Source organism: Hipposideros armiger, unplaced genomic scaffold (genome assembly GCF_001890085.2).
Source record: "Hipposideros armiger isolate ML-2016 unplaced genomic scaffold, ASM189008v1 scaffold_6, whole genome shotgun sequence".
NCBI lineage: Eukaryota > Metazoa > Chordata > Mammalia > Chiroptera > Hipposideridae > Hipposideros > Hipposideros armiger.
Genome location: NW_017731356.1, coordinates 5,252,037 through 5,269,815, shown reverse-complemented (window position 1 = coordinate 5,269,815; position 17,779 = coordinate 5,252,037). Strand labels below are relative to the sequence as shown.

Sequence of the window (17,779 nt, the reverse complement as noted above, 5' to 3'; positions counted from 1 at the left end):
GTAATAATATACAAAGCTAATCTCATTGGTACTGTTTTATTTCTTAACCAGAGGGGTAGATACATTGGAGTTCACTGTATGTCTTAATGACTTTTTGTATGTTTTAATATAAAAATAATAGAATATGTTTAGTTATTTTACTCAATCCATGTATACAAAGTTTAACCGCTATGAGTTTTTCTGTAATGAAAAATACTATAAAGTATCTTTAGTTATTCCAATTCATGATGAACTGTAAGGTTTTTATTAGAAAAATATCTGTCACCCTGTAACTTTAAATCAGTGACCTTTGTTTTGATCATGAGAACTAAACCACCAATAACTAAATACTGCAGGTTACTGAACAGGTTCAAGGCGCATAAGGTCTCCGTGAGTATTCAAGTCTGATTTTATTGTAGCAAAGTACCACTCTTATTTTTAGCAGTAAGCATGTACCTTTATTTTAAAGTACTAGGGTTTTACTCCCCCACTGATCATCTTTCATAATTATTCCACCCTCTGTATTGCTTATTTAAAGGTGCCGATATTGACCTTCCATGTTCCCAAGGGTACCGATACCTGCTTCTCGAAGAGACATTGCAGAGAAATTGTAATGCAAGCATCACCAGAATAAAGCATGTATGAGTAACATTAATATTCCTTATCCCTCAACAGCATCACCTGTCTCCTAGATGCTCTCTGAAGCGTAGAAGCCGCATTACCAGCCACCCTGCCCTCATCACTACACTAAATGAAAACATGTCATCAATAAAACTTACCCCAGATGGCTCGTCATCACATCCTGTCCTCTCTCCCTTTGAAATCTGTCTGGAGTTCAACCATTTCTTACTGCCTTCACTGCCACCAACTTGGTCCAAACAACCCAGATCACTGAAGTCACCTCCTAACTGATCTCTCACATCTCCCGCCACACACACACACACACACACACACACACACACACACACACACACACACAATCTTTTTCAACAGAGCAATTTGAGTGATCCGGATAAAATGTCTATCAGAGCATGCCTCTCCTCTCCTCAAAACTCTCCAGTGATTTCCCATCTCAGTCCAGTGAAACCTAAATTCTCTCCAATGGTCAGAAGACTTAAAATCTGCCACATTCCTCTTCCTTTCTTATTTTTCTGCATAGTACTTATTACCGTTGATATACTCACTATTCTACTAAGTCATTTGTTTATCATCTGTCTCCTCTGCAAGGATAACAATTAACGGGGGTGCGAGTTTTTTCTGTTCTTCCATTACTGCTGTCTCCCCAAAGGTGAACGGTGTCAGCCTTCCACATGACTTTGGTGCATGTTTGCTGAATGAATGAATAAAAGTCACAGGAAGCACAGACAATGGTTCTGCCCTGTTAGCTTGAGGTTCCTGTCTCTTTCAGTAATGACAAAATTAATGAAAACACAGGAAAGCTGTAATACAACTAATGTGAGAATAACAAAGGCCTTGTAGGTGGGAGAGAAGTTAGGGTCCATAAACAAGGTTTTAGAGAGTTTTTTTTTTCTAGTTCTGAAGATTTCTGTTGCTAAGCAAAAGTTAAAGTAGTCAAGTTAGGCAAAGCATTCCCCTGATTGACTCTTGTGGCCAATTACTACTTATAAAGTTTCCAGAAAATTTTATATTTATAAATGTAAAGACTCCTAGTCTTCATTATATCAGCCCATTCTGATGCATTTTAAATTCAATGTATTACTTGATAAAGGTGTTAGCTAATGCTACCATTGTGATCATATTGCAATCTATAACCAACATGTATCAAACCAACATACTATATATCTCAGACTTACAAAATGTTATATGTCGATTTTATCCAATTTTATAAAATTCAACATATTACTGTTTGAGGGAGAAAAGTGAGGCAAAGACTAAGAATATTATATAACGAATCTAGTCTTCAGATAACAGCTTTAGAAAATTGCCTTGAAAGGGGGATTATACTTGTGGTATTTTAATAAATACTTTAAGTACTGCCTTTTTTTTTAATTATCCTTCTAAAAAGAAAGGAGAGGCAGGAAATATACTCTAATTTAAAGGGTCAATGATTTCCTTAAATTTCATCAAATACCAAGTTACTATATAAAGCTGAGTATGCTTGATACTCTAAAAACTGAACTATCTGGAAAGAGTCAACTTCAAACACCAGCTGTCAGTTATCTTATCAAGACTAAAAGAAACATAGTTTTCCTTACGTCTTTTGCAAGAAAGTGGGGGAAAAAATACTTTTGGAGGACTACTTGAATCCCTAGTCAAAAGGAAATAGAATAAAACTTCCATAAGGTCAATGGCTAAAATTGTGGTTTTAGCGAAGAAGCACCTTGACTGGGGAAGGAGGGGTTAGAAAAGGAATAAAGAGCCAACAGCTAGTTACCCCTCTCTTAGGAATCTCTGAAGTCAGCTAGCTTATTGAAGACATTGAGAGCAACAAAAAGGGCTCACAGGTAGATGAAGCAGAATGGAGGGTGTATTATTAACTGAATATTTACTACATAGCAGGTATAGTGCTAAGCACTTTACCGTCATAATCTCATTTAATCCTTTATATAAACCTGGGAGCTTCATTTAACAGATAAAGAAACTGAGACATATATAGGTCAAGTAATATGAACAAGTTGATACAGGAGGGGTTAACTGAAAAGCCAAATACCTCAACTCCAATATTCAACTGTCTCTATGTTGCTTCTTCTATAACTGAGCACATTGCTGGATTTTCCCCACGTGGGTAACTTCTCTCACAAAAGCACAAAAGCGACTCAGCCTTTAGGGCTAGTTCACTCCCGATCTGTATGCAACTTCAGAGATCAAGTAAATGACTACAGTCACCCACTGAGTTTCATTTTGTTTCATATTCATGAACTCTAATCTGAGCCAGGACCTTCCTTCTAAAAAAAAAAAAAAGAGACAAAATAAAACCAAAACCTGCCCTTCACCACAAGGAAGACTTTTACTGAATAAAAACAATTCAAAAGGTAATGCTCAAAATACTTGGAAGGCTGTTTGGTGGTAACTACTACACCCTAGCGTATGCTTGCCCTAACTCAGCAATTCCACTCCTAGATATATACCCACAAAAGTGCATACGTATGTTTACTAAAAGACAAGTTCAAGAATGTTCACTGCAACACTATTCATAATAGTCCTAACCTGGAAACAACCCAAATGTCCATCAACAAGAATGGATAAATTGTAGTATATTCACACAATGGACAAACAAACCACACCTAGAGGCAACTACAGGGGTGAATCTCATAAACATAATGATGAATGAAAAGGCTAGACAAGAAAGAGTTCATATTGTATGGTCCCATTTGTATAAAGTTCAAAAACAATCGAAACTAATCTATGGTGTTAAAAGTCGGAACAGTGATTAGTCTTCAGAGGGGTGATTGAAAGGACAGCAGCGGGGAGGAGGTCCTCTGAAAATTTTTTGAAAAATTAACATTTTCCATCTGAGAATTCCTAGCCTTCCATTTGCAACTGAACGTTAATTCATAATGATCAAGATTTGAATTGTTTTCTTTAAAAAAAGAGAATAAGACAAAATGGATGGTTCTAAATATTTAAGACTATCCGTATGTTACTATTTCTTGTGTTAGAATATTTTATCACATATGAAAGAATAGCTTTGATGTAAATATTTTATTAACCACACGAAGGAAAGGGGCAAAGAGAAAACACAGACAAGCAGGAAATAAAAGTTTATCTAAAAATTTCCTTTGCAAAAATAATACTGACAAAGATGAGTTAGTGGAAAGAACGAATATCCTGAAGCGCAGTCCAATATTATTTCCAATAAAGCTTATTTTGAAAGCTACTGTACTCTGTTACGGGACGCTATTTATTTCCTTAGTAACATGATGCTGTGACTACAGCCTACTCCATGTCGTGGAAAGCCATGCAACTTCCTAAAACAGCCACAGAACACAGCTTTAAGAGAAGAGAAAGTAACATCTCTCTGTGATGCTCTTATTAATTTTAATGAGCACTGAGACCTTTCAAACATTGTGATTGTGAATCACAGTTGACAAGTGATAAGAACACTTATAAATTTACTTTTCTTTTCCTTACCATAAAGGTTGCTAATTTTCTTAGCAGCTGACATTAGAAATTCAAGTATTTTCCAGATGAAATTTCCTAAGAAACTGAATCTGGGTTCCAGAAGACCCATGAATGATGCTCCAATGTCAGGTAGAGACAATTTTAGAACATCTCTATTCCAGTGGTCACACCATTTTGACTTTGAATTAGGCTTTAGCTCCTAATTCTGCATTCTTCCTTTAAATAAATTTAGATAGGAATTTAGAAACTAATTTGTAAGTAAAACAAGTAGGAGAATTATGTGTTATCAATCAGTTTCTCTAGCTGTTATATATTCAGAATTTGAGAGCTCATTTCATAACCCTCAGCAAGTCACTTGACCCTTTATCAAAATATGTTGCAAATGTTTAAAAATTTTACATGCCTACAAAATTCTCTGAACCCTTCAAGTATTGTGCAACTGCCAATTAGCAGCTCTGAAGAGCAAAACCCAACTATGCCTCCATCTATTATATAATGGGTGCTGCTGTAGTAAGCTGAGGAATAACATTATGCTTTATATAGCTTATACATTTCCTCCTTTTAAATCTTATTTTTATAATTAAGTTTCTAGTTCCTAGGGTGATTAAAATAGACTTTTCTTTTAAGAAAGAGGAAACCTTATGTAAGAAAAGTAATATCGTAATACAAAACTGTCTAGATTATATTAGGTTTGTACTTTTGATTAATTACTCCAGCTTTTAAATTTAAGACAGCTATGTTTTATATACATTTATATTCCCAATTTAAAAGAAACTTCTCATCCAGCAACTTCCCATCACTGCTAAGACTGTCAAACATTTTGATGGTCAGTATATGTGGTATGTATGTGTAATATTGCTTATTTCTTCAAAAGAGTAAAGTAAATAAGTGTAGCCATCTAAGGAACTAAAAGCAATAAAATAAATAAATACTATAGATAACTAAGAAATTGTGCAAACTAATTTTTGAAATATTCTACTGTCTAAAAATATAAGTATATGATACAGAAACTTTATCAATTCTCTATTTTCAGGTAGGAATCTCAAACATCATATACAGAGAGGTATCTTATGAATGATTTAATTACTATACAAATTTCATTTACATTCATTCAGAATATAATGCATTACTATTATAAAAACCTGATTCTAAATTCATTTATTTAACTTTAAAGGTCCTTTATATTAGTAGCCCATTGCTATACAGATATAGGTTTATTATGAATTTACTTATAGAAATTTACTCATTTTACTTTGTAGGAATTATAGATGCCTTAATATTCTCATTTCTCACAAGTAATAAAATTAGCATTCAAATAGTCTTTACTAAAAAAGTCAAACAGAACTTTTGGGTCAGTACGTATGGATTAAAGTCACAGGAGAGAAGGAAGGAAGAAAAGGGTAACCACTGGACCTGGGAACTATTTCCTGTTTGGCTTAGGTCTGGGACATGGGAGCCACCGTACCTCACACAGCAGTAAGTCAATGATGTGGAAGACCATGCAGAGTGGGAACTTGGCAGTGAAAAGGGTCAGAAACCACTGAGACGCGTACATGTGAGCTTCCAGGTTCAGGTCACAAAAATGGCTGTGCAGGTCCGGTAACTGCTCCTAAAAGTCAAAGTGGGAAATTTAGGGGACAGGACACTGAAGAAGCTTTACTGCCTGCCACAACTGCAATTTATGGCAAGCTTTCTATGAATACTTGGAATTCACTGCAGCAGGCACTGAATTTTATATAACTGCACAGAAGTGATGACAGATGTGCATCAAGGAGATGACAGATCACTGAGGAAAACACCAACAGACTTCTTAGGAACAAGTAACGAAGATCATCTCTTGCTCACTTCGCTGGCCTTGTCCCTTGGGAACGCTGGCCCTGACAGATAACCCACCCGCAGCGTAAGGAATAGCATGACTCCAAGATCAAGTGACAGTACCCCATTCAGGTTCAACTCCTAACTCGTTAGGAAAGACGTGTATTTAATGTCAGCGTCTGGCTCTATGATACCACTTCAGTATATTTTTTGACAATTTAGTAAAGACCGAAACATATCCAAATTGTTAAAAACCTATCTTTGCTAGATTAGAAAAAGTGGCAAAGTACAGAAACTATAAATGTATAATGTACAAAATTGAATGTCTCCTTAAAACGAGACATTTCTGCCAGCTTTATCTTTTTTCCCGTTATACCAGTAAATGCTTTTCAGAAGAATATAAGGCACAGTACGAAGCATTAGCATAGTATTCCCAGAACTGAAAGACAATGGTGGAGATACGTAAGAGCCATTTCAGTGCTGTTTTTATAAACAGACCACAGAAACAAAAACAAGAAACCCACTGCTTGCACAAGATGCTCTTTGAAAAACACCCACATGTGCCCATCTATTACTTTAAATGGGGTGTCCCATGATCATCCAGTTAACAGACAAAAAGTGCTAACAGAAAAATGTGTTCGGGTTTCTTCATAGGACCGCGAACTTGCTATTCATTTATCAGGTACAATTACTGGACTCTCCAAGAGCTTAAGAATAGTGGCCTCTGAAAACATATATACTTCTGTACACGCAAGGTGAAATGTGAATTATCCCCAATACTTACTTGGGAGAATTAAATCTCTAAAAAAGAGCCTATTGCTTTTAATGCCCATAGTTACCAGATTCTTCTAGACAGTCTTTCCCCGCACAATGCCCATTTGTCATTGTGTTTATAATTCATCTGACATCCCTCCACCCCTTTGTTTTTTCTTCACAGTTAAGGTCTCCCACTCTCCTAACCCCTTCTCCCGGTAAAGCTGTCCCCAGCCTCACTGCAACCTCTCCATCTCCACTCCCGTTCCCTGTTCAGGTACCTACGGGCCTCCTGACGGGCCACGTCCACGAGCTCCTACCAGTATCTTCTGCCACATCCCACTCGCCTTCTTCCCCAGCCATTTCACTTTTCACCAATATGAAATCAAGCCATTCACGTATATTTTTCACATTTCTCTTAGGTTCCCAAAACCTCATAGAGTACATAGATCCATACAAATGTAAGATTTCTAATCTCAGGTGGAATTTCAAAGCTACTCAGTAATTCCTTTCATCAGCATTAGTCAATAATTCTGCCCTTGCTCACAATCTTTTTTATTGCATAATGTTTGACATTTCAGTATATATAAATGTTTCTCATATATATAAATTTATATATACGTATTATGAAATAGTAATAATACTGTCTGAGATTGGGAAATTATGTGGGAAAATTTTTAAAGTACGTCCCTACATTATAATATTTTAGGTGTTTTATTCTCTTACCAATATCTTTCTGTCTCATCGGTGTTCTCTTCATGTGGACTTAAATATGGTACTGGTGCTAATTAATATAGAGAAAGCTCTCAAGTATTTCAACTTTTATTATGTCAATATCTTTGTGTCTTTACAAATAATATTCAGCAATCTCTTCATTGACTTAACTCACTGTAATCGCACTTCAAAGTGTATTACAGTTGAATATTTAAAATGTAAAAACTATTTTTAAAATGGTCAAATGGTTAAATAAATATTTTATAATATGAAGACCAATGTAGATATTGATCAGAAACCAAATCTATCTGCATTTTCTGTAAAATTCCGTTAAACTTTCATAAATCATTATTATTCATCAATTTTATTAGATTTTTTTTTATAACTCAACCAATCCCTGAGTGATAAAAGCTTCAAAATTTTATTTACCTGCATTAGTCTCTCCAACTGATAGAATTTGCAATGAAGATCTTCAAAGTTGTTTTTGTAGAGATCTCGTAACCCATAGTCATACATGATTTTCACCAGAACACAGAACGCTTGTTCCTCTGGCATCTACAGGAAAACATACAAAGACAGAGCACGACTGAGTGGCATTTGGCGGGAATGTCAGACAATTTCCGTCATGTTACTAGTCTCCCACATTAATGGCTTGAAGGCCTCTAGTGAACGGCATTCTTCAGAGCCAGCCTCCTGCAGTGACATAGGTAAAATCTGCCTTCAAAGCCTGTGGATGAATTTCACCCTTTTGTTAATTTTAATTATCCTTTCATTCCTTCATTCTGTCATTAAGCCATCTTAAAAATAGGTAATATAGTCACGTGATTCAAAAATCAAAACAATGCAAAAGTATATAAAGGTAAAAGCCTCCCTACTCTCTATCCCCCCGATATTAATCCCTGTGCCCCCCCCCGTTGCATAACTTTATAACTACTCTTAATAATTTCTCATGTCTCCTGCCAGTGTTTCTTTATGCAAATAAAAGAACTACACTTCTTATTTTATTTTTTTTCCTTTTTCTACACGAAATATAATATTCTATATACATTGTTATACATCTTGGTTTTTTTCTTTCCTTCAATAATATTCCCAAAAAGTGACCTCTGGGTCAAAGGATAAACACGTTTTTAGTTTTGATAGATAGTGTTATATCATACTTTCCTCCCAGAATCTTCTTCATGTTGTTATGTTTCTTTCTATAAAAAACACTTTTCTGAAAAGAATTTTATGTACTTCTATCATTAAGATTTAAATGACCAATAAAATCTAATATACCCTCCCACAGGTATTTTTATCTGAACAGATAATGAAGTCTGAAATCAGAGAAACAAGCTCTAAATTGTGGTATCAATAAGCTGAAAGAATTTAGAGAGAGACATATCCAATATTCTAGAAATTACACCAAGCAAGAAGAAAAGGCTGTCCTTACTTAATGTCATAGCATGTAACTATTATGTAAACATCTACTTTAAATGTCACTCCTTTGAAAGTCTGATCTTGGCTCATTATGGTATTTGACACCTTTGTTATACTAACCTCCTGTCTGAATAACTGAACCAAGTAGAGCTCTATTTACCCACTTAGAAATGTAATTGTTTGTTTAAGCTCCTATACAAATTGGACCCTTCTATTTTCTACTTACAAACCATGAAATACATAAAATAGTTAAATAAAATCTCTTAAAGTTAAATAAGTACACTTAGCTGTTGTCATTTTGACTCTCTAAATATTTATTTACTTCTATTTTATCTATGAGCTGTTTGGGGCCTTGATTTTGACCCCGGGTGTTCAAGTCAGCCAGCATTTTTTAATTTATGTGCAGTTATTTAGAACATAAGTACACTGTATTCTTTTCTCCTTTAGCAATCCTGCCATTGAAGCCTCAAACGACACTAAGTTGCACACACATGGTCTACAATCCTTCTCTTACCACCAGTTCTAAGCCCTTTATCTTCCTCTCTGATCTCTACGAAAAAGGCTAAACAGGAAAGCTGCACATAAAATAACTTTACCCAAAGAAACGAATTCACTTTATGTCCCCCTCTTTCTAAGTGAATGATGATTGGTTGACTATTTTACCATCTGGTATCATTTTACAAAGGGGATAAACCTTTATTGTCTTAACTGTGGTAGAACCATTAAAGCACATAAAAGGTTTAAATGCCTTTCACTATTCATGCATGCAGTCACTGAACATATGAGATGAACGCACTATGCTAGGCCCTGGGGATACGGAGGTAAAGGTCTAGTGTCTTCCCAAAGTAAACAGGAATTCTACTTGAGTTTGATATGGACACAGAAGTCCTGAATAGGGGAGGTTGGGTGTGTGGACGAGGAGATAAGACATCACTACAGCTAGAGTAGAAGTACAATAGAAGGATAGCTGGGTATGGGCCCTATCAGGACAAGGAATTCAGGAAAATGACAAATGAACATAAATCTCTGCTCTGCTTTTAGGTATAAAGCTTAAATTCTCTCTCTTCTCTCTCTCTCTCTCTCTCTCTCTCTCTCTCTCTCTCTCTCTCTCTCCCCTCCCCTTTATCTTTTCTCCCCTTTCCCCTCTCCCTATCCCTCTCTGTGTCTCTCACACACATATACAAAAACAATATATTTAATAAATGATCTTCAAAACAAAATTTTTGAAAGTTTGAACTTGATCCCTAAAAAATAAAACTGACAATCCTAGCCCGAAACCTTTATCTAAAACATAGATATATTTGGGGGAGGAAAATAGTCTTGGAATTAGTATCCTTCATGTCTATCTTTAGCAATAGAGCCAAGTTTTTGATTTTCAGTTAGTTCATGTGCCACATGAAAATAGTAGACTAAACCTATAAAATACCAGCCCAGCTGGGGTGGAATCAATACTGGTCATCTGTGAAGACTAGGGTGAGCTATAATAAGCTCTTAGGGGATTTTAGATATTATCTCATCATAAAAATGACTAAAAATGAAGACAGAAAAAGAATGCTAACAAAATGACTCAGAAAGTAATGGAAATACGTATAATCCCTAGGAAAGTTTAAATACTACCTTCTTGCCATTTAAAGACTAAATGGAATCTATTTAGCATGTCTAAGGTTCTCGTGGTATATCTCTTTCTTAAATTAATGTATTCCTTATCAGTAGCAGCAACCAGAGGAAGCATACAAAATTAGCAAAAATGTCAGATTTTAAAAATGAAAACAAATACCTAAAAATGTGTAAAATATGCCCCCCATCCCCAAATATACTGATTGACATTTACATTCCAGAAAAAAGGAAATTCACATATTGACATACGGTATTTTGCTTTTGAAGGATAAGACAAATGCATGTTTAAGGAAGATGTTATACCTTATAAAAGTGTCAGTAACATGGAGTGAAGGCTGAGCCTAGATTTGTGGTATTGTAAAACGTAAGATATATGATACGTAAAGATATTTTGAAAATTGTGAATAATAATCATTTTTTGATGGCCACTAATTACTTCAATAACAATAGGACAATTTATTGACAGCAATAAATTATTAGCTTTGTCAATGCAAATAAACATAATCATTTCAATAACAAGCTGAGTAACAGGGACCTTGCTGTAGCTTTAGCAGTATTTGGCTATTATGAAAACTCATCAAATACTAGAAAATAAATGGGAAGTATATATATATATATATATATATATATATATATATATATATATACTTCCCATTTTATATATATATATATATACTTCCCATTTTACAGTATTTCCATCATACAGACAAAAAAGACTTAAACAGACTCAAGAGCATAGCTACAGTACAATGTGGCAACATAATCACTGGGTGATTAATTATCAATATTTACTATTTTCAATGCTGCTTAATTATAAATTTACACCACTTAATTTATCCAGCTTTACTGAGACATAATTAACATATAATACTGTATAAGCTGAAAGTGTACAAAGTGATGACATGATATGTGTATATATGGCAAAATGATTACATTAGGTTAGTTAACAAATCCATCATTTCACATATTTACAATTTTTGTCTCAGGTTTGATCACAAGTGGCACTTAGAACACAAACTCTTTGATGTTCATTTAAATTGACGAGATCTTTGCTTTCAATTTCAAAGCTCTTTGTGGCATGTAGTATAGTTATTTATATGTTCCTACTAACCTCTGGACACTGAAATAACTTTGTATCCCCAAAGCTCTTAGTATATAGACTTGAGTAAATATCAAGTATTAGATATTTGTTTAGGGTAACTTTAGTAAAACTTTGAATACACCTGCCTTTATCAATGAAGGCATGTCAACAAGTAGGGCAATCTGTTGTCAACTGCAATAGTAAGAGTTAGCAAAAATGTAGAAGGAAAGAATTGGTGTGAAAGTGGAAGCATGGGACAGCCAAACATAATTATATCAGTACTTGATTTCTTTTAACATTATTACAAATGCAAAATATAAGAAACTTTTATATATCTGTATTTTGCATTGGTTATTAAGCTTATTCCTCAATTAGCATAAAAAAATCAATCAAGATCTTAGAATAAATACCTACTTCTAGTTGTACCATCAAACCTCACCTTATTACAAAAGTGGGTTCCGCTACTAGGTAGTATTGTGGCATCTGCCTACTTTTTAAAAAAAGCAGTAAAATAATGATTTAACTTATTACAATGATTAATATTTCATTGAACTAGACAATCCAATTTATCACTGATATGCAATTAGTCTAAAGTATAATAAAAATAAATCACTGAGCAATATATATATACATATATTTTAATTTTGTGGAACAGTCATGGTCATTGGTTACACATTGCTTTCATGCTACAATAGCATAGTTGACTCTTAAGGAGGGCTCAGCTCACAGAGGCCCATGCGGGGATCTAACCAGTAACCTTGGTGTTATCAGCCCCACGCTCAAACCAACTGAGCTAACCAGTCACCCTCCTGAGCAATATATTTTTAAATAAAATATTAACTTTGGAGCATGGTGGGTCTCTAATAGTGAATATGCATCTTTGCTGTGAATAGGAGTTTTGTCACGGAATCAGTGATGTTTTCTTGGGGAAAGGAGAAAATAAACATTAAAATCTTGTAATTTAAAATATCAAAATGTCATCCACCGCTCTATGAAATACAAACCTGCTTCACACGTACAATCTGAGACTCAAGCGTGACATAAACACTGTTTGATAACAAATATTGATTGCCATCTATATTCACAAAGGTAATTACTGAATGGAGACAGTCTCCATGCTTCACTGCTTCCATCTGCAGCGAACCATAAAACAAGGCAGCTCTAAGTACTTCAAAAGTCTTTAAGACTCACCTGAATGAACATACATCAAGATGTTTTGTGAAGTAAAATTAAATGTTGATAATTTAAAATAAACCCCTTATTTAGAATAAAACTAAAATTTCTATTCTACATGATTGTGTTTTCACATTTTTGTGTAATCCATCTACCTTTTTTTCAGAGAAGGCACTGAACATTCCACCGATTTTTTTGAGTTTCCTTCAACAAAGGTGGAGGCTAGTGACTATTTTGAAAATCATAAACTCATAAGTCTTCATGTTCTGTTTACACATTGAAAAGCAAATTGAATGAAAATTTCTAGCTTTTTCCTTTTAAATCAAATATATGCTCAAATACATTTAAATTGAATGTCTATTTATAAGCCATAAAACATACTGCACAACATATTAGTCTGCTATGTGTGATCAATATAACCAGTGGACCAGGGTCCAAAAGAAAATTGGCTGGAAAAGTAACTATTAATTTTTGAAAGAAAAGCAGCAGCTACCATTATTAGAGGCATTCATTTATGATCCCATTTGATCCTGAGGTGTGATCAAACAGTACGGTGAACGTTTAAATAAAAAAATTATAGTAAAAGACATATTGCCATTAATCCCCCTCAAAATACTTCCCCTCTCTTCGAACACATTTATCCCACCGTTCTTGCCACTTTCTGAAGCAGTTCTGCAAGTCCTCTTTCGTGGGTGTCTTTAGTTGTACTGTCATGGCTGCCTCAATGACCTGAATCATTTTGACTTTGGGGAAGAGCCAGAAGTGGCACGGTGCCAGGTCTGGTGAATAAGGTGAATGAGGACACACCACAATGTTTTCATTTGACAGAAATTGCTCTATCCCAGAAGTGATGTGTGACATGGAGCGTTGTCATGATGGAGGATGATTTATGGCACACTTTAAAACATGCCTTCTCTCAACCGTAGCTGCACCAAATAAGTTGGAACTTGTCACACACTGTTACTAGGGCTCGACATGCCACTTCCCATATTGAAGATCCCTGCCTTCCTATTGGATGGAATTTGGCAGCAGCATTCTCCATATTTTCTGAACACAACAGAGAGGCTCCGTGTCACACATTGCTTCTGGTACGGCAGTTCTTGCCAAATAAAAACATTATTGTGTGTCCTCATCCACCTTATTCACCAAACCTGGCACCGTGCGACTCCTGGCTCTTCCCCAAAGTCAAAATGACCATGTAAGGTAAATGTTTTTAATCAATTCATGACATCGAGGCAGCCACGACAGTGCAACTAAAGATACGAAAGAGGACTCCCAGAACTGCTTCAGAAAGTGGCAAGAATGATGAGATACGTGTGCTTGAAGTGAGGGGAGGTATTTTGAGGGGCATTAATGGCAATGTGTCTTTTACTGTAATGAATTTTTAATATAAATATTCACTGTATTTTTATTACACCTTGTAAAGTAGGTATTATTTTTACATTTTATATATTAAACTAGTGAAGTTCAAAGATGTTAAGTGATTTGCCAATAGCTACATATCTATTAAGTAAAGCCTGGATTTAATCCCAGGGCTGCACTCTTTTGGTGTCAGATAAAAAATAAGACTCTTTATGTTCATAATATAAGGTATTCAAAATTCATAAAGACCTTAAAAAGAATATTATTTCCATTTTATAAATGAAAAATCTGAAGCTCAGAGAGTTTAGGAAATTTGCCCAAGGGTCATATTATTTGAAAGGGATTAAACCACAATTCAAATTCATAGTTGTGCCTTTTACTATCCTTTGAATGAATTCAGCTTTGTTGGGCTTTTTTGTTTTGTTTTGTTTTGTTTTGTTTTAGCTGAGCCATCCTGCCACCTGTTTGGCAGCTCAGCAGCTGCTCAGCTCTGGCCGGGATTCGAACCGCTGTTGCTCAGAGCTCACACTCTTGAGCGAGCTCTTAACCAACTGAGCCACTCAGCCAGCCCCTGAATTCAGCTTTTAAAGGGCAGAGAAACTTGAGATAAGTAAATGGGAGGACCAAAGAGGAATTTTTTTAAGGTAAAATGTCTTGAATACGAGTATATTTACAGGACACAGAGAGAAGATACTGGGGAAAGGCTCCAAAGCACTGATGCAAGAATTAACTCAGGAAAATCTCTTGGATTTTAAGAAAAAGTGATTTGGGAGTATAAAAGGACTTGTTTTAAAAATCCACTAAAACTCTTGTGTAAGGACATCACTGTAAGATGATGTGATGTATCTGCCTAGCATCCTCTCTCCCTATCGTCTGGTATAAAACCCCCTTTTCCTCTAGGAAAACCATTCCTTGTTCAGGAGGAGCTGACCCAGCTCTCTGTCAGCGCTGAGGAGGACTCAAAACCCGGTCCAGGCCAATCAGAATATCTTAACTTCCTGGCCTGGCCCTAGTAACTGATTCACGGATGGCAGGTTCCCAAAGCTGGCCAATCAGCGTCCTCCAGGGATTTTTTTTTTAAATGCAGGAACTTTAGAAAGAGGTGGTCCCTTTCAATGAAGTTATAAAACTGAAAGGATATGAAGCCAGGCCAGGAGCAGCTATGCTGCTCACTTTTTGGCCTGTCCATTTAATTAAGGCAAGAAAATTTAAGCAGAGACACAGATTCCTGATGACAAAATTTGATCTCTGGAATCCAACCATGTCAAAATCATCTCTGCCCTGGTCTTGCCAGTGATGTGAGCCAAAATATTTCTGGTTTTAATTGAAGCTACTTTGAGCTAAGGTTATGTCATGTAACAGAGAATTCTGAGTAATACAATGGCACAAATATTTTTACATATATATAAAAATTATATATATATATATATATATATATATATATATATTAGAAAGCCCCTACCTTATCACCTTGGACTCTGTGGAATCTTGATTTTTTCAGAAAAACTAAGAATAAACTCTGCTTCTGATTTCTTTAGGTCTATTGGTTAAATCTTATCTTAAGCCTGTTTTTTTGGGGGGGAGCATTACAGGATTCCTAATTTTTAAGCCTTATTTTATATTGAAATAAACTATGCAGTAAAATACATAAAAGCTCAATTTATTCTTTAATAATTGATTACAGAGTAAAGCAGTTTAAGAAGTAGAATACTGTCAACACTTCTGAAGATCCCTGTAGTCCCTTCCCAATCATGATGCCCCATTTCTCCTCAGATATATCACTATCCTGGCTTTCACAGTAATCACTTCATTGGCATTATTCATATTTTTCCAGCTATGTAGCACCCTAAAAATAGACTTTAGTTTTGTCTGTTATTGAACTTTACACGGAATGGAATCATATCAAAGGATACCAAATATACTTTGTTTTCTTAGTAAACCTTATGTATTTATGAGTCATGCACATGAACCTACGTAGCATAAAACATTCATTTTTCATTACTGTATAGTGTTCCACTACATAAATAGACCCTATGCATTTTAATGTCTAATTATAATTCTAGTATGAGACACCCTATCAGTGTGCATTTGAGTTGTTTGACTATTATACACACTGATCCTAGGACAATTTTAATATGTGATTTTGAATACATGTGCACAAATTTGATTAAGGTATATATCTAGAAGTGGAATTGCTGAGTATGCATATTTTTATCAGGTAAAGCCAAAATGGTTTCCAAAGGAGTTGTGCCTAGTCAAAGATTTTATTAAAAATTCAATAGTTTTAACATTCTGGATTATCCAAAAATAATACTTTTTCATAGCTGGAAAATTCCCACACATGCCAATATTAGTATACATATACTAATTTAAAATTCAAAAGGAGCATGATTTTCTAAAGGTCTAAAGAAAGTATATGTTCCATAAGTAAAATTTAAAGCTGCTTGGCAATAAATGTTAAAAAAGTATGTTGGGTTAAAAATTATCTAAAATATTTTACATGAGTTTTCAAATAAATGAAATATATAAAAGGACATTATTTATTATACTTCCAATTAAGCAAAGACTAACACCATAATAATGATATTACTGATTATTATTGTGTATTTAATTTTAAAGGCAGGGGAGGTGAACACTATAATGCTTTAATATTCTTCTCCAACTGTAAATGATAAATTTCTTGTAATTTCATCAATAGGTAAAACAGCATCTACTGTGATAAACACTTAATTCTTCCACTGCTTAAACTATGACAAGTTACAAAGTTATTATCAAAGCATCTGGAAATTTCCAAGCACCAGGAGAAGCTAATAATTTCTTAAAACTACTTAGACATGAAAAAACAAAAATTCTAAACTTTTGTTTTTGAACATACTTTCATTTTTGGTCTTCCATTTCTCTGAGGCAGTGAGTATGAAATGTAAATGCCCACAGGTGAGGAAAAGGCAGCATCCCAGAAAGAAGCAGGTTCTTACAGTGATTAATATGGAGCCACCAAAGGATGTCTGGCAGCATAAAGAAGCCATAGCTTATGTAACTGATAAAAAATTAGTCAGTAAGACCTTACTAACATATCTCCTTGGAACCTGAGATAGTGTATTTGATGAATTATTTAAGCTAGACTGTATTCTTCTACCTGCTTAAACCATGGAGGCAAAAATATGGAAGAAAAAGTTACAGTGAACTTTTATACAAATTGGTACATGGGATGAGTTAATCGGTTAATGAAATATGCTGATTAACAGAAATATCGTACATACTGTCAATTCAAAATTACAATATAATATGTTTTTCATTAACAGTATGCTGAATATCAGTTCATCTTTCCTCAAGGATTCTGAAGGCATTTCTGTATTTCCAGTTATTTTATAAGCCATGGGAACAACTGCACAACCCTATTAATGTAGAAAGTCTAAGAGCCTGGACTGAATTTCTATCCATCCTGTGACAGACTCTGGAAGCAATTTTGCTGAATAAGTTTACAACCACCGACTTGTCGAGTGTCCTTTATAATAGAAGAGATAATGCAAAAAATAATTCTGCGTATTTTGAGTTTTCTGGTTATTTCATTCACTCTCTTTTTTTTTCAGGAGGAGGTGTTTCCAAATAAATATGGTCTTACAATTAACTAAACCTCTGTTAAATCTCAGAACATATTTCTCAGAGAGATATTCTTCTCACTGAATTTTTTTTTTAATTTTTTTATTGTTAGTTTCAGGTGTACAGAACAATGCAATAGTTACCCTTTTCACCCTCACAAAGTAACAACCCCCCTCCCCCCATCCA

The 17,779-nt window shown here is 34.8% G+C and overlaps 1 protein-coding gene across 5 annotated transcripts in view; it reads right to left on the bottom strand.

Moving 5' to 3' along the window:
- RABGAP1L (RAB GTPase activating protein 1 like) overlaps window positions 1-17,779 on the bottom strand; it is a 457,210-nt gene that overhangs the window by 150,784 nt on the left and 288,647 nt on the right. For all 5 annotated transcript variants that reach the window (XM_019648299.1, XM_019648284.1, XM_019648290.1 and 2 more), the window contains exons 16-17: window positions 7,774-7,899; window positions 5,528-5,671 (exon numbers count right to left, since the gene is read on the bottom strand). In XM_019648299.1, the coding sequence (XP_019503844.1) occupies window positions 5,528-5,671; window positions 7,774-7,899 (270 nt within the window). The remainder of the gene's footprint in view (window positions 1-5,527; window positions 5,672-7,773; window positions 7,900-17,779) is intronic.